Source organism: Amphibalanus amphitrite, unplaced genomic scaffold (genome assembly GCF_019059575.1).
Source record: "Amphibalanus amphitrite isolate SeventyFive unplaced genomic scaffold, NRLGWU_Aamphi_draft 001440F_arrow, whole genome shotgun sequence".
Lineage (NCBI taxonomy): Eukaryota > Metazoa > Arthropoda > Thecostraca > Balanomorpha > Balanidae > Amphibalanus > Amphibalanus amphitrite.
Window position 1 is genome coordinate 60,155 of NW_024882933.1, and position 26,420 is coordinate 86,574.

Consider the following 26,420-nt stretch of genomic DNA (forward strand, 5'->3'; position numbering starts at 1 on the left):
ATTAGGGAACTCGAGATTCTGACCCTGGCTATCGAATGCGACCATCAGAAATTGGATCGGACGATCGGTGTAGAAAAAATAGGGGGACTCAAAATTTCAATCCGTGATTTGACCTTTAATGTCAAATATTTTTAATAATGTATATATTAGGGAACTCGAGATTCTGACCCTAGCTATCGAATACGACCATCAGAAATTGGATCGGACGATCGGTGTAGAAAAAATAGGGGGACTCAAAATTTCAATCCGTGATTTGACCTTTAAGGTCAAATATTTTTAATAAGGTATATATTAGGGAACTCGAGATTCTGACCCTAGCTATCGAATGCGACCATCAGAAATTGGATCGGACGATCGGTGTAGAAAAAATAGGGGGACTCAAAATTTTAATCCGTGATTTGACCTTTAAGGTCAAATATTTTTAATAAGGTATATATTATGGAACTCGAGATTCTGACCCTAGCTATCGAATGCGACCATCAGAAATTGGATCGGACGATCGGTGTAGAAAAAATAGGGGGACTCAAAATTTCAATCCGTGATTTGACCTTGAAGATGACCTTGAAATTTGAAATGAATACGATATTCGGAATCAGCGTCCCAAACTGCATCGGATAGGTTGGGTTTAGTTGAAATTCGGACTCGACGCTGAATCCGTCGCGGAATACGACGCTAACTTCACGCACGTGAATGCTGGCTGATCTCTCCAGTCACAACTCAAGCCCATAGCTGTAAGCTGTCGTTAATTTTGGACGATATATCCCAGCAAACACTGACAAAATGCAAGTGACCTCGCTTTTAGCAACCGATGCACCGACGTCGCTGTTTCAGTTGCATCCTTTATCGTAACCACGCAGTTTTAGTTATGTAATGTAACGCTGCCGCGTTCATTTTCTTTGCGGACGCCGGCTCCCGGCCGCGGCACACCGACCCACAATATCAGCCGGGACGGGGCCAGGCGCAGAGGAGGGCAGCTGCGAAAACCCAACACATTTAGGCCGTGGGAGGGGAAGCGTGTCACCCGCTCCCACCCTAATCTTCAAAGCGTGAGCGGCCGGCTTTGCAGTCTGGCGCCCGACTCTTTTCATAAACAGAGTCATCAGTCGTCCGCCGGCCGACCCCAGCCACCTGCGTGCGCCGCACAGGGCACAGAGGCCCGGCTCTCTCATCTGTCCAGGCCCGGCCCTCTCACGGCAGCTGACATCCAAAAATAACTGGCAATGCCACTGATGACCGTCCGACGACCATGGGAAAATTCTGACCGGACTCAACACAAGAGTATTCTGAAAGGGTAGCACATATCAGCGCCACGTTCGATTAAATCGCTGCAGCTGCGCCTCTGACACGGAACACAAGGGCAGTTTTGAAGCAAACACCTCTATTTTCGAAGCTGAACAGACGAAATGGCATGCCACTGGCCCAAACCTGCGCCCCATCAGAGACACGGGACCGCCTGGAAATCACGCAGCGGCAGGAACATAACACCAGAGCGCACCTGCTTTGGTGACGCTCGCCATGGGAAAGAGGTCATCTTTCGGCCCCTACCCGCACCCCACCAGACGGCCGGCGTCGGCTTCAGTTGACCCGGACACGCGTGCCATTCAAAAACACGCGATCACCTGGAAGGCACGCAGTGGCAGGAGCATAACACCAGGAACCGTCACCGGGCAAGCAGGGCGCAGCTGTTTTCGGCACCGGCCGCCGTGCGAAATGGGTCATCTCTCGACTCCCACACCCTACCCCCCCCCCACACACCAGACGGCCGGTGTCGGCCTGCGATCACCATCGGCATGGAGGGCACGTCTGGCAGGGCGGGCATCGGGGGAGAGGGGGAGCTAAAAGAAGAAAAGTATTGCTATTTCAGGCCGCTCGGTATTAATCAAGGACTCCGCCGAATTCCGGGACATTGAGCACCATTATGCGGTGACCCATATGCAGCTGGACCGCCGCTCCGCCTCTCCCCATCCTCCGCGACCGGCGTCAGGAGTGCGTCTGAGGCTCGAATGGAAGATGGAAATGTGGGCGGAGCTACGACACCATGGCAGCTGGCCCTGAGGTTACATTTTTGTGGGAAGGGGTGGGAGCTTATGAGTTCCCACCTATCAGAGAAAGGAAAATTCGAAATAGGAGGAGCACCGTTGAAGACAAAATATCACCATGACTACGGCCCCCGGAGGGCGCGCTGCAAAAGTTGGACGATTTAAAGCTCAAATCCAGGGTCAAACTGATGGAAACATGAACCTTTTTGGCAAGAAATACAACCGATATCGACAGAAAAGGGGCGGAGCGAAGTTGAGGATTCAGAAGATGGCCCGAGGAGGCGGCGAGAGGGATACAAAAAGGGCAGAAAAGGGAGAGGAGGGGCTCAGGACAACAAGGACAGACAGAGACAGTGGAGCACAGTCCAGTCGGTGGTGACGCAAGAGGTGGACGGGTCGGCGCCGTCTGGCGCCTGCCCTCATCTCTATCTCTCCGGTCATGGCCAGCTTCCCGCCGCCGGCTCGACGACCCAGAGGGCTGACGCCAGTAAACAAGTAAGTCCCTGCACGGGAGCCAAGACCTGCTCGCCGGTCACATTCGCAGTCTGCGCCGGCGGTACCACGCCTCGTCTGCTCGTCTCAATCTCTCGTCATTCAACGGTCAGCTCAGCGCCACCCAGTCAGCCATTGTATCAAATTTGGCACCCAGCACCAAAAGGTTAGCACTGGTGGCACAAGTCTGCTCAGCCCATCTTTTCCTTATCATGTGCCCTGTTTGCCGCCCTGGTCTCTCTCTCTCTCCCTGAGGTGATTAATCCGGCCTTATTGGTTACTGATGGATCTGATTAGAGGGGACAGTAGAATAGGTGTGAGTATATGTGAGTGTGGTGTGTGGGGATAATCGATGGGTTCATTAGCAGGGTCACAGGGGAGGCGTGTCCTGACACCTGGCACTGTGGCGTGGCGTCGTGGTCGGGCTCTGCTCCGCTCATCAGAGGTGCTCCCCGGGTTAATCTCTGAAGGGGGAGGGTAATGCTTTCTGCCTGCGCATGTTAATTATCTGACTGGCCTATCGTCCGGCTTCCGGGTTTGATTACACTTTGTTACCTTGGTTTGCCAATCGTGCCACTAGCTCTTAGGGAAATAGGTTATTAGCGCTGTTATCTTAAATTTGATATCAATTTCTGTTTAGAATTGGTCGGTGTAAAGTCTTTGGCTAATTTGATCTCTCCGCTTTTGTGAATAAACCGGGGATAATGGAACGATTCTTTCAGAGTTAATTGGGAAATGAGATCACAAATGGGGAGCGATCGGGAAGTTTAAACACGTTTATGGCGGGGCCGGGACACTTCGGTGGGCCTTGCAGGTGACAAGACTGGGGGAATATCGTGTGGGTCTCAACGGGATACACAATGGGTCCACTAATCACGAGGATTCCGGCGGCGCAAGTGATTTGTCTCACGTCAGCGTCTGTGCTAGCGGTGCGGCTGAACCGGCCGGCCGATCGGCTGATCACTGATGGCGTACAGTTTGGTGAAGGCGGTTCCGTAGCTAAGTTTCCCAGCAATTAAATCTCCTCAGTCTGTTTGTTTGTTTTTTTCCAGTTAATTCTTTACCCCGTTGCAAAATATCGTCAGTCCATTATCGTCATTTACCGGCCTTCATTTCGGATATCTCAGGTTAATTTCGGTATAGAATCAGTAGCTCACACCTCAGACTTATCTGATCAGCTAATAATTTGTTTTATGCAGCATCTGTTAGGTACTTATTTTCAAATACTTTGAAATAACATACGTGCCATGACGCTGTACTTTGTGTTTTGCCGTTTCTTTGTTGTGCTTTTAAAAACGTAAGCGAAATGGACGTGCTTATGGTTAAATTTTAACTGTTATTATGGTTCGGTCTCCAAAGTAAAGTAGAACCTTTGATGGGAAGCAATCCGACTTGTCCTTATAATTCATGAATAGCTCGATATCGCCTCGATCGACTTACAGAATTGCTTTGCGTTCAGATTCCTTACGACACGGTAAAATGCAGTAGTACGCTACACATTTATATCATTAGCTGTCCTGGTGATTAAGTGATAGGATTATCCAAGGAAAGAATAGGAACAATCGCGTGCCATTAATCACTCAACCCGCGGCCGGGTGGCGACGGTCAGCTGCGCTCTCGGAAGGAATGCGGGGGGGCGGTCTGCCGCATGGGAAGGGATCAGACGGGCCGGGTGGAGCAGCGGATTAGCGAGTCGGAGCGGGACGGACGGCCGGGCGCGCGTCGGGAGCGTGACGGGGCCGTGCGAGGTCAGTGACAAGCAATTACGCTGTCAAAGAACGATTGAACATGGACTTTTGTTTGTAAGGGAGGAGATCAATGCGGTTAGATGTTCAATTAGGGCATTATATTAGTTGAGAATGATCTGGATAATCCGATTAAACCTGAGGATCATTCAAGTCATCTAACATTTAACGGACACTGAAGTTGATCCATTTTTACAGTGCATTCAAGTATGCGTGTAAATAATCGACACCGCCACCTTCCCAACTGTGGTCATCGTCCAGTCGATCGATAAGTCGTCGGCCTGTCTGTCTGTCTGTCTGTCTGTCTGTCTGTCTGTCTGTCTGTCTGTCTGTCTGTCTGTCTGCCTGTCTGTCTACCTCTCTGTCAGCCCATCTGTCTGTCGGTCTGGCCTGTCAGTCCGTCGGTCAGTCCGCCGGTGGTTTAATCTGTTGGTCGGTCAATCATGTCGGTCTGCCAGCCCGTTCGTCTGTTTATTCGTCAGATTGCACGCCATCCAGTCGGTGAGAGAGTCGACCTGTCTCGCTAGCCACCCCGTCGGTTTGTCGGTCCAATTGTCTGCACGTCCTTCTGTCAAATGGGTTAGATTGTCGGTCCGTGGATTTGTCAAAATGTCGGTCGGTGCGTCTGGCGACCGTCCATGAATGTCTGGTTGTCTGGCTCCCCTTCCCTGTAGTTAGCCCTTCCCTAAAAACGCTCACATCATCCACTTCCCTCGTCTCTCTCTCTCTCTCTCTCTCTCTCTCTCTCTCTCTCTCTCTCTCTCTCTCTCTCTCTCTCTCTCTCTCTCTCTCTCTCTCTCTCTCTCTCTCTCTCTCTCTCTCTCTCTCTCTCTCTCTCTCTCTCTCTCTCTCTCTCTCTCTCTCTCACTCTCACTCTCTCTCTCTCTTTCTCTCTCTTCCCTCTCTCTCTCTCTCTCTCACTCTCTCTCACTCTCTCTCTCTCTCTTTCTCTCTCTTCCCTCTCTCTCTCTCTCTCTCTCTCTCTCTCTCTCTCTCTCTCTCTCTCTCTCTCTCCCCTTTATCTTTCGTCTTCCCATTCATTTTGCCCGGAAAGGTCCCCCATTGCGGGTGATGTCGATTGTTTATATAACACGGGAGGAATCACAATTGTAAACGATCAGTACGACAGGTGTCCAGCGCGCTGCACTCATAATAGCATGTCGCCGCGGTAGACGGAAGCGGTCCCCGCAGTCGAGCAGAAACCGCGCCGGGCCGGCGCCCGCCCCGATAATCCTCACCGTCCGCTCGGTTCGCGGCGGGGTCAGGGTCATTAGCGCATACCAGCCGACCGGCGCCGGGACAGGGTACATCGCCGTCTGGTCGGGGAGACCCCAAGAGGGGAACAGCGGACGGCCGTGCCGTATGGACGGCTAGTGCCTCCAGTCCAGTTAGCCCGCTGCCGAGCTCGCTGCCGAGCTGGCCGACCGAGTTGACCGGTGGTCCAGTGCGACGGTCACCCCTGCATGACGTCACCATGGCCTGGACGGCGCACGGCACCACCGGTCGTCCCCAAATATGCTCTGCGCGCCACCCCGTGGCGTAATAGAGCATCACTCCTTCCTGAAGACGGTCCAGAGGGCCATCCTATACAGACTGGCATGGCGCCCCGCGCCATTCTCAAGCAGAAGGCAGCCGCCCGACCCCAGCGAGCGGTCATTAAGGGGGATTAACTGCCAGCGGGGAGCAGAGCCGTCCCAGAGGGGCGGCGGTGGTGCGTTATGGGCAGCTACTGGTTCTATCCCAGTAAAGGGCCGCAAAGCTCACTGCAGATCACTGCAGAACTGACTGATCGCTGTCAGGGGCGTGACGTCTGCCCTCAGGCAATGTGAGAGGAGATGTTGTCGATCGGTGCCCTCCGGGGCCATGCAGGCCGCTCCAATTGTGCACTTGACGGTGCTATAGCCCCGGTCCACGTAGGCTCACCCGGACCGCGCCCACTATTCAGGGTGACTGAGAAACACATGGTGATCATCCTCGTGATGTCATGGGCCTAATGCCAACAGCGCCCTCAGATGAGTGACGTCATAGGCCCGGAGCCCTCAGTACGTCGGGCTGGTCATGCCATTCATATTCATTTACATTGGAGAGTAGGAAAAGGACTCGTTTGGAACCTTTGATGACGTCATCGGAACTATTCTTGCCGTGACCATCGATGAGTGACGTCATTGACACAGGACTCTCGACATGCCGGGGCAGGGTGCACCATTCATACGCGCGCGCTTCTGAGAACAGTAAAAGTCTCATTCCGACCCTTTGATGACGTCATTGATTATAGTTCGAAACCCGGTTCGGCGACCGATGTGCGTAGGGCCCTGCTTTCTTAGATTCTGTGTCGGCAGCAGTGGTAATTTCAGTATGTTAACCCGCGCCCCACTGGGGTCTGTGTATAACACGCCCTACTGGGGGGGGGGGGGCTATTCATAGCCCCCCCTCATAACTCCGAAACTACTGGGCCGATCGTCAAAATTCAAACGGCGTCTGATAGCCCCGGAAAAACTGTCGAGCGAAACCTAATTTAATTGACCTCGAGGTCACCGATGACGTCACAGGTCAGGTCAAAGTAAAAATTATTAGCACTTTGGCTTGTTCACATTTTGGGCTCTGGCCGCCGTCTTACAAGTCAGATCAGGCTCATTTTTGGTTTCCACACTCGTGAACAGATGCTCTAGATACCTTGAGGGTACCAAACTTGTACTTTGATTTTCAGGTCAGGGTCAGGTCATCACAGGTCACGAAAATATTATATCATGCGTCGGTCACGTGACACATGTTTTATGGTCCATTTAGGCCATAGATTTCGAATTTGATGTCGTCTGTGTCATTCAAGGTCATTTTGAGTCGAAATTAGCTTAGGTCAGGTCACTTTCAGGTCAAAAAAGGTCAAATTTTTAAGTTGAAATTTTTCAACAAAAAAGGTGTCTATTGGATGCAGTTTGAGCTCAGGAACACGATGGTGCCATTTATATTGGTGTACGATGCCAAATACGTACTGAAAAATTGATTTGAAAAATTAATAATTTTGAATTTTTTGCAATAATGCGTATAACTTGGCCATTTTTGAAGATATTTAGCTTAAACTTGCTAGAGTTAGTCATAATTATGCGTTCTGTCACATATATTCCGGTTTTTTCGAAAAGTCTAAAACTTTTTGAAAAAAATATAAAAATATAAATTTTGAATATTATTATATAAAATTTTCAAAATTTTCAAAATTTTGAAAATCTAAGATAGCAGTTTGATAGCGCGGTCAATTCTGAGTCCTTTCATGCAAAGAAATTGGATCTAGCTTAAAAACTGAGCTCTTGGGAGCGATTGCCGTGGTTCAATGTTTTGCGTCGAAATCGGACGAACATGACGTCACTCTGACGTCATTTCCGGCCGACCTATGGTAGCTACGAAGTTCAAATTTTGACACAAGGTGTCAAATTGATGCAGCCGAAGGTACTGAAAGTTTGGCGTCGATTCGTCAAGCGGTTTGGAAGTTATTGCAGAAAAACGGGAGGGGGGGCTATAAATAGCCCCCCCCCCCCCAGTGGGGCGCGGGTTAAGGGCGAACATGGTCGTAGTTTTTTATGTTTTTTTTTTTTTTTTAAGGATGGGATACTCTAGGAGGGATTACGAGCTAAGTATAGGATAAAGGATACAGATATGGGATACATTGGTTGGCGTAACGTTTAGGGGCTGCGAGGCTGTCTATGCATGTGACACCCCTGTGTGTGATAAGCCCACCGACGCGACTACTTCACTGATGAGAGATGGGAGTGGGGAGGAGAGTTTAAATTAAGCTATTGAATGTCTAAACTATGGTAAATGTATGTCAGTGCTCGTTCGAGATTACAGTTCACAGGGAAGGTTATAGAGAGCCAAGGTAGTAAAAGGGTAGGAAGGCCGGACTAATGGAGGGTACAGGTCAGGTACGAGTAAGGCCACCGGGAGGTCAGGACGTTGGATTTCTGGGCCAAGAGGAGGTCGGGAAGTTACGGTTACAATTCAGGGGTATGAGACGAGGAAGTAGTAAATTTGGTTATTGGGTGCTGGACACTAAGGAGGTCGGCTCTGTTGGCTTGTTTCGCAGGTTCTCCGTCCTTAGGTAGTTAGATATAGATAATTTCGTTTACTTAATTATTTTGTGCGCGTTTTACTCTGAGTCATTTCGAGGCAAACGTATTTCGGGCAAAGGTTCAACATCATTCCGTAGACAGTGACGACGACCCAAGTGACTCAAACAACATGCTCTTACGTTTGAATGATCTGGCTCGTCAAATGCCCCTCTGGATGTTTCTACGGCGTAAGTCGGGCAAAATAAATAGCCGTGTCTCGGTCACGGCTAAGACCCATATGATTTATAAGTCCTGATGACTCAGGCGGGAAACCGGTGGGGTGTGACGGAGCATTCACGATGAGTGTACAGGCCGTCGCACCACCTGGCTTTGGGGAGGTGCCAGAACGGTGCCTTTCAGATCTTATATCTCCCCAATGACCAGTTCAGAGGGACACAGAAAGTGTTGCTCGATTACGGGAGGTTCTCATGCATGAATGTTCGATTCAGGGTGTGAGTTTTCCCCGGTATTGCGTGAGGGCACAGCGTCTCACGAACGTGGATTGTCGCGGAGAGAGCCACCGTACGGGATTGTTCACCCGTTCGTCAACATTTCGGCCGCCGGAGTGGTTCTAAAGCGAGGGTCGATCGGCATGGATCGGTATACCCCTCAGGCAGGAAGCATTCCACCCGCCTTTAACTCCCCACTCCGGTATCAAAAAGTTAGGTTATACCCGGCGTATTCTGCCGAACGGGGTCCACCGCAGGAGCCCTTTCACCAGCAGATCACGAGAACGGATTTGGTTAGGACCTGGTCACGCTGAAAATTATTGTGCACGGATAGCGCAGGAAAGCGCGGGAAGGTATTCAGGGAGGTCAAGGAAGGGTATTTATTGCGCCGGGGTGGCGCAGGGAAGGAGACCGGCTTGAGTTCCGGTGCCGGCCAGGTAACATTTTACAACCACGCGTTCGTGTCATGTGACTGCTGTAAGTCGGCATTGGCCCTGTCGCAGTTAGTCAGGTAGCTATGGCCACGCGGTGGTTTATTTTCTTGTGTAGGGTCTGCGACGGCAGTTAAAGGAAGGGTGACTCGAAGGTTGTAAGAGCTCGGGTGGCGTCCCGAGGGGGGGGGGAGACTAGAGCATCAGAAAGGTGTATTCATATTTGTCTCAAGAACCTGGAAGGGGGAGTCGCTCCAGAATGGTGCGCAGTACACTCCCTCAGGCCAGATGCGGGGCAGTGGCAGAAAAGTCGGCTGTTCCTAGGCCACGGGCGGTGAAGGGACCCGGGGGGCGTGGGAGGAGGTATACCCCACAGCCGTGGTTTGTCGTTGGTGGAAGCCACGGGGACGAGGTAGGTGAATCGTCGGAGTTTCGGCCACCCGGAGTGATTCAAAAGGAGGATCGGAGGAAGTCCCCTCTTTCAATGCAGGGAGAATCCGGCCTGCTATTAAAATCTCACTTCGACAAAAGTTAGGTTCTGTCCATCACGGAAACCCCGGTATAGTGCTACCTGCGGAGCCTGACTGACGGATCTGTGACCCGGGGGATAGGCAGGGCACGGCCGCACCACCGGCGGCGTGGAAGTTTGGTCCATCACATGCCGGTTCTGCTCCGGCATGTGACCGCGGCGTTAATGTTAGGATTTTAGGCCTCCGCTGCCGTAGATATCAGAAAGAGGGGAGGGCCAAGATCCGACAAGGTATGACGTGTATGTTATTGTCACTCGATCGGTATTATCTATGATGATTGAGCCATATTGGTTAATTGTAAACGGAAATCGCAGGGTGAGTAAAGCCGGTTGGAGTTAATGAGTATTTTGGGAAGGGTTGTATTTTTTAGGGGCGAGCTTTAAGTTAAGAGAGAACTATAGCAGTCGAATGGGAATAATACATTTTACCAAGCAACGGACGTACATTCTAAGGAGGAAATTTCCAGAGATCATGTATAATGGTAAAGGACAAAGGTTTTGACGCATGCTTACGAACGGCTACTGTACACCACTGGGGGAGGTTAGGTAAACAGGGAGGGGCCAGTTTAGCGACCTGGCGTTTTAATTTGTATCAAAGGAAGGTATGCATGATGGTGTGAATGGGAGCATGAATGGTTATATCCAGTGGGAGGCGCCCCTCTGTGCAGTTAATGGAATTTTGCAGCGTTAATGAACTTTTGTTATTTTAATCCTTTGATCGGGGAGAGAGATGTATCAGGGTAACCTTGTGAAAAATCCTTTTTTTTGCATTCCAACTTAACCCCATTGCCCACTCCATCAGTGTAGCAGTCTATATGCCCCAGTGACTGACCAGCCTCGCAAACAAACAAACAAATAAAATATCTTGCAGCCGAGCCCCGCTACAGTAACATGTTGTTTTCAGTGACATCCGTGTTTCAGCCACATCCGTTTACACACGTGTCAGTCCCTCCCCTCTTGTTAACAGTACACCACTGACCATATAGGTACACACAGCTCCCCTCTGCATCCAAAGGTCGCCCATCCGCTCCGCGGAGGGGGCCGACCGTCACCGACAACCTTTCTCGCAGGTATAAGATAGGGGGTCATCAACATGGCTGCATTATACGTTGTCAACACGCTGCAGAGAGTCCCAGAACAGCGTGCAGCAGCGAGTGAAGCCATGGCGCCCGTTCAATACCTTCCACTGCTGGTCTTGCTCTTATTGGGACTACTGGCCACGGGTAAGTTCGTCCTGCGCTGCATTGTTCCTTGCTGCTTCCAGAAAGCATTACATGCTGAACTTAAGCATAGCTCACAACATTTATGTAAGCGTTGTGGAAAAAGTAAAAACTCTCTTCTTTTAACTCTCCTCGGCGTTAGGCAAAATGATCGGATATCGACTTTACTTAACCTGATGATCGTTTTTCGTCTTTCACTTGTTCGCATAAGCATTACGTATGCCCATTTTACTTCTCACTCGTCGTGTTCGTCGACATTTGGTCTAACATCGTCATCTCTCTGCCACAGGCGGCGTGTCGGCGGCGCCTCAGCTGCAGGCGCTGGGTGATGTGCTCGGAGTGGTGGGAACGCTGCCGAAAGTGTTAGAAGTCGTACCCAAAGTGGTGGAAACGGTACCGAAAGTGGTAGAAACGGTATCGAAGGTGGTAGAAACGGTACCGAAAGTGGTAGAAACCGTACCGAAAGTGGTAGAAACGGTACCGAAGGTGGTAGAAACCGTACCGAAAGTGGTAGAAACGGTACCGAAAGTGGTAGAAACGGTACCGAAGGTGGTAGAAACGGTACCAAAGGTGGTAGAAACCGTACCAAAAGTGGTAGAAACGGTACCGAAAGTGGTAGAAACGGTACCGAAGGTGGTCGAAAAGGTACCTAAGGTGGTCGAAACGGTACCTAAGGTGGTAGAAACGGTACCGAAGGTGGTAGAAACGGTACCCAATGTGGTAGAAACGGTACCAAAAGTGGTAGAAACGGTACCGAAGGCGGTAGAAACGGTACCCAAGGCGGTAGAAACGGTACCGAAAGTGGTGGACGTGGTAAAAGATGTACCCAAGGTTGTTGGAGCGGTGGACAAAGTGGGCTAAGGCGGTCGAACGTTGATACAGAACATCAAGAATAGATCCTCCACTCACAAGGTCGGGCTTATGCAGACCGCAAAATGCCGTACCGAAAAATAAATGTGAAGTCGAATCGATGCATCTTTATGTTTCATATTCACCCATACCTCGTCGAGTTTTAGCACTTCGTCAAATCGCAGCCGATTGTAAATGCGCTTGGAAATAAACGTTGACGTGTGTTGTTAACAAACGCATGTTTCATGGTTAGTTGTCAGCAACGAGCTGTGTTAATTTAGAACTGCGATTCGGAGCCATGGGTCCTTGATATAGGTAGGTAGAAACCGGATACAATCCATACATTCTCTTAGTTCTATCCGTCACTGGAGGCTAAAACTGCGATCGTTCAGTTCAGTCGATGCATGTAGCCTGACAATCAGCATTTGCCTTTCGGAGAGGTCACAACGTAATTTGGTGGCCTGACCTCAGCCACGCAGCCTTTGAACTTTTGCCGCTTATCTTCTTCCGTGGTCAGACAAGAGCCAGTTTACGTAACAACTGTACCTAAGGGTAGCGTTTTTTTTTAAGGAGGTTGAAATCGGATGAGAGCTGCAGAGACATCGGGTCCGAAAGAAATTCTGAAATCCCCATCTTTGCACGGCACATGCCATAAATGATGTATATTGCCATAAGCAGCGATTACACTACACATAGTCATCACTGCGTTTGAACGCGTAGCCCTGACGGTCGCACTCGCAGGCCACGCACCTCGCTCATATAGTTACCTAGGAGAGGGTGGGGCAAAGCGGCTACCCTAACGTTTCTTATGATGCCGACGCTTGATTTTTAAACTTGGAAAAGTTATTTCTGTACCTATCAACGTGATCCCTATTAAATTGCCTGTTATTTCCACTGCGTTTCATTTCTAAGGGCGTTTACGTAAAGGAGATATTGGCAAAAATTTAAACATATCCATTTTGGCCACTTTGCCCCATGTCCTGGGGCAAAGCGGCCACCAGCGACTTCTATAGTCCCGATATGAGAAATAGAATAGTTGCCTCATGTATACCTACCTATACAACTCGATTATTTGATGGTGACAAGATTCAAACGAGGATGATTATTTAGTCTTGTCATCTTCTCACCTGTAAGTAAACAAAGAAAGGATATTTCATGACATAGGCGGCAGAACGGGAAGGGCACCGGGGCACCGTGCCCCCCTTTGATTTTGGCATTATAACATTAGCCCTATGGGCGTTGCATGGAAAGAATGGGACCAAAAGTCGACAGTGCCCCTCTTAAATTGAAGGTGCTCCGCCGCCACTGTTTCATGAAAAAAAAAAACATTTAGCTGCATTTTTTGGTTACTCATGTGGCCGAAAAGTGGCCGAGGCGAACGCATGACGATACATTTAAACATCAATAGCGTTTGTTATCTAAGTTGAAGCAACTTACGGAATTAGGAGCTGTCCATTTTGCCTCGTCCACTTTACCCCGCGCCTAACATCCGAGACAAAAAAAAATCTTCCAGCTCTGTTATTGGTGGGCCAAAACGCATTAAAATTGGCAGAGGACATGTACGATAACCACTCAATGCAGAAACGAGGGCTCTTAAATAAACTTCAAACGTTATGGAAAAAATAGCACTTAAAAAGCGCAATAACATTAGGCTAATAAAGCCCGTGGAGAGGACCACACGTTGTGGAGGAACGCACAAATGACGTGGTCTATCGCACCCGACGAGACCAGAGGACCAAGGCGGTGGCGGTGCACGAAGACCGCCTGAGGTCGCACCGAGAACAGGCCAGGGATCAGAACACCAGTCCCCTAGTTCACCGCGAGAGGAAGCCGAGGTCTGACTACAGGCCTTCGGCGCGGTGGTCGTCGGCGGCAACGGCCGGCCCGTTACCGACCCACCTGGGAAAACACGCCTTTCCGTCCGTCACGGAAAAATGGCCACGGGTCGGAAACCCCGGTCTGGCTCAATCGAACGACCGCGAAGAGAAGTATAATTGGCAAGCATAAATTGGAGCTGACGCCAGTTGTGGAGGGCTCAAAGGAAGGGTGGTCTCTTTGCCCCGGGTGGCCGCTTTGCCCCACTCTCCCCTATATTTACCTATAGAGTGAGAGTGCAAGCTTTGCAGCCACATGAATCAATATAGAATGGAGACAACTGGCCTCTGCCCAGTCACCAGCACATGTTTGCAACGTAGTTGTAATCCGTATTTAAACTTCATTAAAATCTTTCAGCACACAAAATCACAAAACAGGTACACTGCAATCTCGCTTTACCGAACCGATGCATCGATCTCGCTGTATCATTTGCATACTTTATTGTTACCACGTAGTTTTAGTTATGTAATGTGTTCTTTCAGTGACGTCTGTCTTTCGGTCGCATCCGTTTAGTCAGTCGCTCCCCTCCTGTTATCACTACGCCTCATAGGTGCATGCAGCTCCCCTCTGCATCCAAAGGTCGCCCATCCGCTCCACCGTCATCGACAACCTTTCTCGCTGGTATAAGATAGGCTGTGACCACCATGGGTGCATTATTATACGTTGTCAACAATCTACAGAGAGCCACAGAGCAGCGCGCAACAGCGAGTGAAACCATGGCGCCCGTTCAATACCTTCCCACCGTTGGTGGTGCTCATATTGGGGCTACTGGCCAAGGGTGAGTTCGTCCTGCGGTGCATTGTTCCTTGCTGCTTCACATTTGCTGAATGCGTTAAAGGTGCTGAAGTTATAACTCGCAACACTTAGTGAATATTTTGGAAGGAAACAGCTAGTTTCTTTTACTCCTCTGGCCTCTGGGTCTGGGTAAAAGCAACAGGGCCAGGCATAGACTTGGCTTGATTGAATTCTCCTTTCGACTTCCAATTACTAGTTATTGCATGTCGATTTTCCTACTTATTCTTGCAACTAGAGTAGGCAGAGAAACTGAAAACCTACACGCATATACGCCCAGGTGAAAGTCGAAAGAAGTCTTCTATCGGGCCAGTCGCTCTTGTGCGTCGACATGTCGTCCAACATTGTCATTTTATATACAAATCCGTTATCTTTCCACGATTCATCCCAGCGGCGCACAGTGATACATATATACCTACCCTTGCGTTAACATCAAAAGAAAGCTAAACACTACAAAAGTCGCTGCACTCCCTGCTAAGAAGAGGACTTAAACATCAAAGAAGCCGAATATTATACGTACCATGTCCCCTAATTTGGTTAGTAGAATCAGGAAGCTATAGCAGTTTAAGCCAAATGCCCGAGTCGCTAACCCCGGATTGAGTCGTGCATTGTAAGGAAACACACACGCTTGAAAGGGGGCATTGGTGGGGTAGTTTACGTCTGGTCTATTTCATGCATGTTGTCTTGCCATCCCTCCCGATTGCACATCTATGCTCCCGATGCCATCCAGCTAAGCCGATCTTGTTCTTCTTCTGTCACAGACGGTGTGTCGGCTGCTCCTTCGCTCCTGGGACTGGGTGAGGTGGTCGATGTAGTGGAAAAGGTGCCAGAGGTCGTAGAAGAGGTACCGGAGGTGGTGGAAAAGGTACCAAAGATCGTAGAAAAAGTAACGAAGGTGGTAGAAGAGGTACCGAAGGTGGTGGAAGTCGTGGAAAAGCTGCCAAAGGTGGTAGAAAAGCTGCCGGAGGTGGCAGAAGAGGTGCCGAGGATAGTGGAAGTCGTGAAAAAGCTACCAAAGGTAGTAGGAAAGGTAACGAAGGTCGTGGAAAAGGTGCAAAAGGTGGTAGAAAAGGTGCTAAAGGTGACGAAAGTGGTGGAGAAGCTACCAAAGGTCGTGGAAAAGGTGCCAAAGGTGGTAGAAGTGGTGGAAAAATTGCCAAAGGTCGTGGAAAAGGTAGCGAAGGTGGTAGAGAAGGTGCCAAAGGTGGTGGATGTGGTAGAAAAGCTGCCAAATGTGGTAGAAAAGCTACCAAATGTGGTGGAAGAGGTACCGGAAGTAGTTGAAGTGGTGGAAAAGGTGCCAAAGGTGGTGAAAGAAGTAACGGAGGTGGTAGAAGTGGTACAAAAAGTGCCAAAAGTGGTAGAAGACGTAACAAAGGTGGCGGAAGTGGTGGAAAAGCTGCCGAAGGTTGTGAAAGATGTACCGAAGGTAGTGGAAATGGTGGAAAAGCTGCCAAAGGTGGTTGAAGACGTAGAAGAGGTAGTGGAGGTGGTGGAAAAGCTGCCAAAAGTGGTGGAAAAGGTAACGAAGGTGGTAGACAAGGTGCCAAAGGTGGTGGAAAAGGCGACAAAGGTGGTGGAAAAGGTGCCGAAGGTGGTGGGAAAGGTGCCAAAGGTGGTGGGAAAGGTGGACAAGGTGGGATAGAGCGGACGAACGCTGATGGAGTGTCATGATCCTCCACTCACAAGATCGGGCTTGCGCAGACCGCAATATGATGCGCCGAGAAATAAATGTAAAATGGAATTGATACACCTTCATGTTTTAGATTCACTAACGACTCGCCGAGTGTTAGTACTTATATGGTCGAATGTAAATACCCACTGTGCTTGAAAATAAACGTTAGCGTGAGTTGTAAACAAACGCATTTTTTCACAGTTGTTCGCAACGAGCTCTCAAGTCGGAGTCAGTTGGAAATCGACGGTTCTGGCCGGAGTCAGAGTCGTCGCAATGTTTTTGACTCAGACTCCGAAGTCGGAGTCGACATGGAAATGTTATCCCGCTAGGAATGCTCTGGATTTTCTTCATCGACCTAAATTGCCGAATCACAGGTGGTGACCTGAAAGTTTGGTATTAGGTCGGGTCAGGGGTGGTAGGTTCCAGGTGATTATTCAAGACACAATACCGACTTATTAGCATTTGGTAGAACATTTAGAATCACTAGCAACACGCGCAGGTCTTTTCCCCTACCAGATTATAATTGGGTCACATTGAGTTAGCCGTGGGTCATTTAAATAGAAATCGGATGCGACGCATGCATCCTGTTAGCTCCACCCGTCGCTAAAGGTTTAAAACGATCGTCTAGCCGATGAGGTCCGACGGTCAGCATTTGCCTTCCTGGCGAGGTCACGGCGTAATTTATTGCCTGACCTTAGTGAATCACAGTCGCAACGATATGGGATGAGGTGCCCAAAACGGCGGAAAATAATCAGTAATAAAATAGAGCTCACCCCCCCCCCCCCCCCCACATTTGGATCAAGGTTCAGGAGCACCGTTGCCCGGACTTAATTTCACACCCCTTCCATTTTTTTTACGCAAAAATCGTCCCTTATCTACATTTGACCATTGTTGTTATCAACCTGAGAGATAAAACTAAACAAAAAACTTTATCAGAGTATAGGTACCTACAAAGTTGTATTCCCTGAGCAGAAACAGCTCATCATAACACCGGACACAAAAAGTGCGACACAGCCAACAACAGGCACTTTGGGCAACGCTGAATGGGCCACCGTATGAAGACATGCATTAGCGGTTACTCTCGGATAATAATCACCATCAACGATCTGTCTTTGTACCATAAGGCGTCTCGGCGGTTTGTACACGACTAGCCGCCGTGCTGACGGGGCAGACTCGGATCCGCGACAGATCACAGAGCCCTTCAGAGAACAACTCGACTAGAGTTTTGTCAAAACAAAACGAAACCTCTCCACTCACTACGACTCCACGAACGTCTTACACGTGAACTGACCTCCAGGCATGGCCACGGCCAGCAACGACTAGCTCTCTTGAATAAACAATACCAAAACACTCACTGACAATCCAGAACTCTGGGCTCTCCTGACTTGCAAATCGTCTCACTTGCTAGTCCGCCATCCCGTCCGTATAGCAGCTGGAATCAGACAGAGGTGATCACCGGTAAATAACCACAGGTTGTTTGAAATAGATAACTGACTAATCGTTAGAATAGTGCTTTCTATTGAAAACAACCGGAGCAGTTCGAGGTTGAGGTATGAGACGTATAAGACATAGTAAAGACGCTGACCTTTTAAACTAACTAGAGTTAAGCCGGGTCAGGAAGAAAAGTGTTTCCTCTACCGTAATCAACTGATGTTACAGCAGATTTCCCTAACTTCCTCCAGGTTAGAATGAGGAAATTACAGCTGTCAAATGAATATGTGAATAATCCCCGTCACAAAACAAGGACTCCTCTCGAATCCCTCAGATACGGGCAATCCGACACTGTGATACTTACTCTGTGTCCGCCGCGAGGTCCGTTAGCGTCGCCTCCACCACCATGTAGCGCCGGGGCGCCTCTGGCAGCGGCAGCAGCACCAGGTCGCCGACCAGGCCGCGGCCGGCCCTCTCTATCAGGTCCTCCACGCTCCGGTGGACGGCCAGCAGCGCCGAGAGGTCCACCGGCACGCCGAGCAGCCGTTCAGAGGAGGCCAGCGCCTCCAGCGGCGCACCGCCGCCCTCCAGGGGGTGCAGCGTCAGCGGCAGCTCGGCGCTCACCGCCAGCTGGCCGCCGCAGCGGGCGCACACCAGCACCAGGCCCAGGTCGGCGCCCAGGGAGGGCCGCGGCAGCGCGGAGCCGCGGTACAGAACCCGGCAGCCCGGCCGCAGGCAGGCGGCCCGCAGCAGGGACCAGACGCTGCGCGGCCCGTGGTACGAGGGCGCCGCCCAGCGGACTGCGCAGCGGGTCCGGAACGGCCGGCCGGCCGGCTGGGCGGCGGCCGCCTCCAGAGGCACGGCCGGCGGCGGCCCGGCCGGCGACTGCGGCGCCGTGCTGAACCTGTCGTCGGCCGGCGGCTCCCCCGGGCCGGCCGGCTGACCGGCGTCACACCCGTCCTGACACACAGGTCAGACTCAGTCAGTGGGACTCCGCGTCAGGACGTGATGGGAGCAACCGAACGCGCGGCAGGCTGCTGGGGACAGCGAGCCCCCCGCCCGGGCGACGCACCAATATGCTACCTGCCCCGCAGTATTTTGTTTTACGTTAAATTTCAGAGCAGCATTTAACCAAATGCATGATAGCATGCTTCCTGCACAAGTCACATACCAATAAGCATTGAGAATGTATAAAAAGTTAAATTGAGTGAAGTACCTAGAGTGTAGAAAATGTAAACAAAACCAATGTAAGCCCTCTCAATCCAGCCCAGACCTGAGTATCGACTAACCTGGGCGTAGGACGCGGTCTCAGTGCTGGCTGGTGCTGCGGTAGGAGGTACTGGGGAGGCCAGAGGGACCTCAGCGGCCGGTACCGGGGCCGGAGGGACCTCAGCGGCCGGATCCGGGAAGGCCGGAGGGACCTCAGCGGCCGGATCCGGGAAGGCCGGAGGTACCTCAGCGGCCGGATCCGCAGGCGGAGGAACCTCAGCGGCCGGATCCGCCGGCGGAGCTGCAGTGGCGGCCGGACATGCTGTCTCGCCGCGCCAGAGCTGAAAAAGAAAATACAGTTTTCATCTCTAAGATATTTTAAATTGTTAAAACATCAGAAAAGAACATACGTTATTTTCATTTTTTTACAACAATGATCAGTGCAACATCCAATACACTACACATATTTCTAACAATTATTACGGCTGCACAAGTCGCATTTAATCAGCTATTGAGGCCGTAAACGACTTCAAAACGTATCTACTGTATAAGTGAGTAGGTAACGAATGCGAGCCATTCCGGTCCGATACAGACGTGGTTGCTGAATGCTGACTCACCCGATAGAGCTCGCAGAGCGGCATCTCGGTCTGCGCGGCGGCCGACACTGTGGCGGGCGGGCCGGGCGCAGCGCCGAGCGCCGCATCGCCGCGCGGCGGCTGGAACATAGACAGCTCTTCAGGCATTTGGTTTTTACTAGTTCAAACTTACTCGTTTGAGAAACAGACACATGGCGTCTTATAGAGAAATGTTTGAATGCAATGATAAGTGCAACATTGATGAAAGTAATAACATTGTTATGTACGAATCCCACACGATCAGGAATATAAAAGGTCATGAATGACTGAAGAAACATTTACTGGATAAATACAGATTGCAAACCAGTCTGAATCCGACACAGACGCCAGTGTTGACTCACCTCGCCGAAGGAAATATCCGTCTGCGCCGCGGCTGACACCATGGAGGGCGGAGCCGGCGCAGCGCCCGGCGCGGTCCCGTTCCACCCCGGCGCGGTCCCGGCACGGCCCCGCCCCGGCCCGGCGGTCGCCGGCTCCATCCGTAGTCGGATGTCCATCACGTCATCCGAGCTGACGTCCAGCGGCAGCACGAGCGGGTCGTCGGCGCGCTCCATCGCGAACGTCGCGGCCGACGCGGCGGTGCCCTCGGTCGTCGGCGCGCAGTCGACGCGCACCCGGACCAGGTAGAGGAACCGGACGGCGTCGGCCGGCCCGCGGCGCAGCGCCTCGGCACAGCTGCGGTCAGCCACGTACACCGGTACGCGGGTGTAGCCGGCGGCCGGGTCGGAGGGATCAGAGGAGCCGGGCGGTGCGGCGGCGCCGCCGACCGGCAGAGGACACCGCGTGCCGTCCGTGACGCGCGCGATCAGCCGTCCGTCCGACTCGTCCAACGCCAGCAGGCGCACCTTGAGGTGGCACAGACCGGGTCCGCTGACGTCCGAGAGACGGGCGTCGGTGGCGGCGGCGATCCGCTCCTGGTGCGGCCGCTCCACGAGCCACCAGCGGCGCAGCCACTGCAGCCGGCGCCGCTCCGCCTCAGTCACCGGCCGGCCGGCGGCGCCCAGCGGCACCGGCGGGTCCTCCTCGGCGCCCGAGAACACGTCCAGCTGCGAGCCGCGGAACACGCGACCGTCCAGCTTCCCGGCGCGCCGCTCCACCTTGACGCTGCGCAGTCGGAGCACGTTGCCCGTGCGCAGGCCGTGGTCGTCGCCGGCCGCCGGCAGGTCCGCCGGGCTCGGCACAAACCCGAAAACGACAAAGTCCTTGCGGGGCGAGGCGTCGTCCCAGCAGGAGGGGTCCTTCAGCACCACCATGAACATGTAGGAGCGCTGAGTGTGCCGCGGCGGCTGCGGCACGTTGGTGATGACGCCCATAAGGCTGGGCCTAAGCTGCAGCGGCGGGTCGTCGAGACCGACGTCCCTGAGCAGCGTGTACACCTTGTCCGGGTCGCTGGCCGGGATGTCCCGCAGGAAGTCGGCCGTCTGGCTCTGGGCGCTGTCTGCCCACAGCTCCATCACGACATCCGATCTCTTGACAAAATGAAAGAGCCAGATAGATGTTCACATTGGGATCAATGTCAAGATCCGTGGGATCTGATCCCAGATCCACTTTCACAGATCCAAGCTCATGCACATGTCGGCAAGCAACATAATCACCATCTAGACTGCAAAGTGCATACCTTTGTATACCAATCTCAACGAGATCTTATCGATACAGGGGCACTCAGCTGATGTGCACGGTAGTGAATATTAACAGCTGTGGTGTGGTACAGATTTCCTGTAATACCAAGCAGAACTGCTGTGCTGGAGCATTAGGGGGGTCCGAAATGTATTGAAGTTGTCCGAAACCACGGGAACCGGGTTTTTCCCATAGGTCCTTTCAATACCTTTCCAAAATGGTGCGGCAATCGAAATTTTAAAGAACTTTCACCTTGCCTCAAATCGATTGAAAGTTTATCAAATTTAGCCAATTTAGTACTTCATGAACTTTCGCTTTTAACATACGTCCCACGGTTTAATGCGCAATGGCTTGGGCCGGTGATCTTGTTTTCAAGGAAAATAGCTGCACAAATCACAAAATATATTATCATGCATGCCAACAGCCAAATGATGAAATCACATTATGACTAAATACCATGTGGATTACAATAAATCACTTAAAATATAGCGTATCAAGATCCCCAGAATAGGAATCGTTTTGGTCTTTATTTGTCCAAATGAGCCATATGAATCGAGAACTTCCACCTCGCCTGAACTGAGTTGAAAATATCTAGATAAGCCTATGATTTGAGCCGCGGTCTGTTGCGAGTGCAGACGGCCCCCCCCCCCCATTGCGGGTAGTTACATGCATGTCATGACCCCTCAAGGTTGGCGAGTGGCGCTTCTCACATTTCTTAATCCTTACAACAGCAGCTGCTGTGCACTTATGCCTGGAGGGAGGGGAGATGAGACATGGCCCTCATGCATTTCCCGCAAAACACTGTGTCAACCATTGTGTCAAATGTACAGCACTGTGTCATCTCGCCTTCAGGTGATGGCGCCATGTCTACCGCAAGACAAACAAGAGCTGGGGCATCCAAGCCTCTAGTTGGCCAGCCGAGGGAGGCCGTTGCTGACCAGTGGGCCGTTGCCTTCCTGGCTGATGATGATACCAGCGGGCTGCTGGCCTTCACCGGAAGGCCGCGACTGCCGACCAGGGGGCAGGTCCTCAGCCTCTACCTCCACATTAGGCAGGTCAAGGGACAATGGTTTCCAGTCAGCGAGATCGCTGACATCGTCCTGACCGAAGTATGCAAATACTGGACAATGGGGAACATCCCGATCGGGGCCAAGAAGAAAACGAAGGAGAAGACGTTGGCCCTGATCGACGAGTACCGTAACCTGGGCAGGAACATGGGGCAGGTTACGGTACTCGTCTATCAGGGCCAACGTCTTCTCCTTCGTTTTCTTCTTGGCCCCGATCGGGATGTTCCCCATTGTCCAGTATTTGCATACTTCGGTCAGGACGATGTCGGCGATCTCGCTGACTTGGAAACCATTGTCCCTTGACCTGCCTGATGTGGAGGTAGAGGCTGAGGACCTGCCCCCTGGTCGGCAGTCGCGGCCTTCCGGTGAAGGCCAGCAGCCCGCTGGTATCATCATCAGCCAGGAAGGCAACGGCCCACTGGTCAGCAACGGCCTCCCTCGGCTGGCCAACTAGAGGCTTGGATGCCCCAGCTCTTGTTTGTCTTGCGGTAGACATGGCGCCATCACCTGAAGGCGAGATGACACAGTGCTGTACATTTGACACAATGGTTGACACAGTGTTTTGCGGGAAATGCATGAGGGCCATGTCTCATCTCCCCTCCCTCCAGGCATAAGTGCACAGCAGCTGCTGTTGTGAGGATTAAGAAATGTGAGAAGCGCCACTCGCCAACCTTGAGGGGTCATGACATGCATGTAAAATGGGGGGCCGTCTGCACTAGCAACAGACCGCGGCTCAAATCATAGGCTTATCTAGATATTTTCAACTCAGTTCAGGCGAGGTGGAAGTTCTTGATGCACATGGCGCATTTGGACAAATAAAGACCAAGACGATTCCTATTCTGAGGATCTTGATACGCGATATTTTAAGTGATTTATTGTAATCCACATGGTATTTAGTCATGATGTGATTTCATCATTTGGCTCTTGGCATGCATGATAATATATTTTGTGATTTGTGCAGCTATTTTCCTTGAAAACAAGATCACCGGCCCAATCAATTGCGCATTAAACTGTGGGATGTATGTTAAAAGCGAAAGTTCATGAAGTACTAAATTGGCTAAATTTGATAAACTTTCAATCGATTTGAGGCAAGGTGAAAGTTCTTTAAAATTTCGATTGCCGCACCATTTTGGAAAGGTATTGAAAGGACCTATGGGAAAAACCCGGTTCCCGTGGTTTCGGACAACTTTAATACATTTCGGACCCCCCTACTGGAGCATATACATGAAAATAATGTTCAGGAGAAACAGTGAGGCCAATATTTTGTCTTCCATGGCCTGGTGCAGCTATCTAGTCCTGTTACAGTGCCCGGGTGGAGCAGCTGCAGACCTCAGTCAGTCCACAAGGTCACCAAGTGATTGCATTCTACAAAGTCAGGATTAGAAAACAGCTTCATAACAGAACTGGGCTGAATAAGGCCTTAAAACTACAAAATATAGAGAATACGGTAATGGTAGCGGTAGGCTGTAGCGGCGTGACGGGTGACCGATAGTCCTATATAGGTGGCACCAATATATAATAAGCTCTGCTAGCGCCATCATTCGCCAAAAGCTGGCAAATAATCCAGCTAATACTGCGGCCCTAAAAAACGCACTTAACCATTTCAAATCAAATATTGATATTGGGGATTCGTGTCCCCGCCCCAGCCCCCCGGCCTTGACCTTCAATTGTTGTATTTTCATAATTGATAATATTTCAGTTTTGCGTAGGTACCTCGTCAGTTTGAACAAACCTTTAAAATCTTAACCCTCGCCCGTAAACGGTGTTTTGCCACCTTCGTCCATGCGGGGGGGGGAGGGGGTTGGTGCGACCCCCCCTGGTTTGAAAACGGAGCGTCGTAGAGCTTAGCGGAAAAGACCAACGGATTGCTCTCAACGAGATCTCGCGATTGGTGGTATATTTTTTGGTCCTAGGTCAACATTTGACCTACTTATGATCGGTCAAAGGTCAGATTTTCGGAAAAATCTAACTTTTTCAGATTTCCGCGCCGATTGCGGCAAAACGGTAAGAGATATCGACTTGCAACCTTCACTATCGTGATCCTTGATCAATTCTCTATCGTTTGGTGTGTATTTCGATGTCATAACCCGCGCCGTGCTGGGGGGGGGCGTTTTTACGCCCCCCCCTCAGGTTTTTCGCGAATATCTCAAAAACGGCGGCGCGCAGCGCCGCCGTTTTTGGTACACGTGTTCCTACATCATTTCCGCACATGTTGTGAAAATTTCAGACCTAGGCCGTTCAAGGTCAGGTCACCAGGTCACGTCAAGTGACCTTACCTCAGAAAAGTTCAAATTGGCTCGCTATAGCTACACCGACTGAACGATCACTTTGAAACTTTCAGCGATTGATATGAGTAACAGTATGTATAAAATTTATATCTCGGATTTTTGATATCTGTGACCTAAGGTCAGGTCAATTTTGCGACCTCTCCATTATAAGTCAATGGGAGAAAATTGAAATGCGCCTCTTTTGGACGAATATCGTTCAAAACGCTCTCAAACATCGGTTCATAGGTAAACATGACACACTGAATAGGAAAAATGCACCAGTGACCCCTCTGTGTGCCCCTGAGGTCATCTCAGGTCATGATTGGTCGCCAGCAGTTTTTTGGCTATAACTTTTGATAGAGACGTGCTAGAGCGGTGAAAACACGTCAGATGTGTTCAGCTCGACGATACGGATCGACTGATATGCAACATGACCCTTTTCGGTCAGGTCATGACCTTGACCTGAGGTCAAATTTTCAAAATGACCTTTCAAGGTCAACGAATAGTTCATTCGACGCGTCTCGACGAGAGGAACACGATGCTGGCAAAAGTCATGTCATGGCGCTTATGAGTCAAAAGTTATTGACGAAAAAACGTTTTTCGTAAAAACGGCTATTTTTGGAGTTTTTGCCCTCTCTGGAGGCTAAACCGTTGACCTGAGGTCAAATCTGAGAACATTACTCAGAAAGGTCTGTAAAAGGGCTATCGAATGCGCTTTTCCGCGGCGCTGTAGCTCTATCGGTTCCCGAGATAGCCGTTGGCAGTTTCCAAAATGTTGAAATAGTCAACATTTTACCTTTGGCGACCTCTGGTGACCTGACCTTTGACCTGACCCAAAAAATGACCGAAGTGTTTTCGTCCTTATTTTTGACGCTCTTTCGATTGCCGCTTACCGCGTGTCGCTACGTGGCCCAGGAGCCGAGTTAGACGGGGGGCGTGAAAACGCCCCCCCAGCACTCGGCGGAAAGTTCAGGCCACCAGCACGGCGCGGGATAACTCTAAAAATGATGCGTTGGGAGCATCGGAAGTCTGCAAGGTCATTTGTGCATTGGGTCACGTCAGGCGTGTGACGTCACTGACCTGACCCTGACCCAAAATGAACTACAAGAAACAACCGACGATGCCTGAAATGGATAGCAAATTCGAATTCAGGGCATCAAAATACCCCGAAAAGGCATACAAGTGCAAGAAGTCATTACAGGTCAACCGAGGTCACTGACCTGACCTTGACCTTTAGTAACCTTGAAAAGGTCAACGGACATTGTGCCAATGTCAAATCAGCCAGTTATGATTCTAAAACAATCCATCAGTGTGTCAGTCAGGTCAGTCGGCATTTATACCAATGTGAAGCAATCTCCAATTTAGCGTAAATCTGGCCGGAGGTTGTTCCCTTTATGACGTCATAACTCCGTGACCTGACATGACCTTGACAAAAAAAATACCAAAAGTTGCGCAAAGGATGCCCCATAGGGTACTGAAAATTTGAGCAGGCTATCTGAAACGGTTCGGCGTGTAGCCAAGAAAAACCTCAGGGGGGTTGCACCAACCCCCCCCTACATGGGCGAGGGTTAAAATGCTTTTAAAAGTCGTAAGTAATCTTCCAATAATTACTTTAAAATCGCGCCAGCAATCAAGAAGCAAGACAGCAAAATGAAAAGGCACGTGTCCCCAGCCCCCGTTCACGAGCTTCAGAATTCCTTTACCGTGACGTCATCACGGCGCATGAATTTTCCTTCACCCATAGAAATGCATGCAAAGCATGGTGTGTTTCAGGCGGGCTAAGGAGAAATCTAAGGCCTACATGTGTTCAAAAGACGTACCACTAAGCCAATGGATTCGTCTCATTACGATAAATGGGGTTGAAATCGAAACATTCTGCCTATATTTATCTAAAATGGGCCAATCAAATGGTCCCTGCAACTCATAATGAAGGATTTCCTCTGCGTTGAAAAATTTGTTTCGAGTGTTTTTTCATCAGCGACAGGGGAAATCCTTCAT

At 50.7% G+C, this 26,420-nt stretch overlaps 4 protein-coding genes across 5 annotated transcripts; 2 read left to right on the forward strand and 2 right to left on the reverse strand.

Moving 5' to 3' along the window:
* The first annotated feature begins 1,308 nt into the window (after positions 1–1,308).
* LOC122373078 (cytadherence high molecular weight protein 3-like) lies at positions 1,309–12,086 on the forward strand. 2 transcript variants are annotated; one of them, XM_043350827.1, is made up of 3 exons: positions 1,309–2,697; positions 10,856–11,008; positions 11,295–12,086. In XM_043350827.1, exons 2-3 carry the CDS (start codon positions 10,879–10,881, stop codon positions 11,864–11,866), a joined length of 702 nt encoding a protein of 233 aa, XP_043206762.1. In that variant the 5' UTR covers positions 1,309–2,697; positions 10,856–10,878; the 3' UTR covers positions 11,867–12,086. The 2 variants fall into 2 exon arrangements, with proteins under 2 accessions (XP_043206762.1, XP_043206763.1); XM_043350828.1 differs by having other exon boundaries at positions 1,309–2,534.
* Positions 12,087–13,788: 1,702 nt separating this feature from the next.
* LOC122373069 (titin-like) lies at positions 13,789–16,365 on the forward strand. Its single transcript, XM_043350819.1, has 3 exons — positions 13,789–13,811; positions 14,410–14,507; positions 15,283–16,365. The coding sequence occupies exons 1-3, from the start codon at positions 13,789–13,791 to the stop codon at positions 16,164–16,166; spliced, it is 1,005 nt and encodes a 334-aa protein (XP_043206754.1). The 3' UTR covers positions 16,167–16,365.
* Positions 16,366–17,124: 759 nt separating this feature from the next.
* LOC122373073 (translation initiation factor IF-2-like) lies at positions 17,125–19,495 on the reverse strand. The gene is made up of 4 exons (XM_043350823.1): positions 19,454–19,495; positions 18,917–19,177; positions 17,992–18,587; positions 17,125–17,628 (listed from the first exon to the last, which is right to left on the reverse strand). Exons 1-4 carry the CDS (start codon positions 19,475–19,477, stop codon positions 17,601–17,603), a joined length of 909 nt encoding a protein of 302 aa, XP_043206758.1. The 5' UTR covers positions 19,478–19,495; the 3' UTR covers positions 17,125–17,600.
* Positions 19,496–19,749: 254 nt separating this feature from the next.
* LOC122373070 lies at positions 19,750–26,034 on the reverse strand. The gene is made up of 3 exons (XM_043350821.1): positions 25,995–26,034; positions 23,869–23,901; positions 19,750–20,940 (listed from the first exon to the last, which is right to left on the reverse strand). The coding sequence occupies exon 3, from the start codon at positions 20,923–20,925 to the stop codon at positions 19,750–19,752; it is 1,176 nt and encodes a 391-aa protein (XP_043206756.1). The 5' UTR covers positions 20,926–20,940; positions 23,869–23,901; positions 25,995–26,034.
* Between the last annotated feature and the right edge of the window lie 386 nt (positions 26,035–26,420).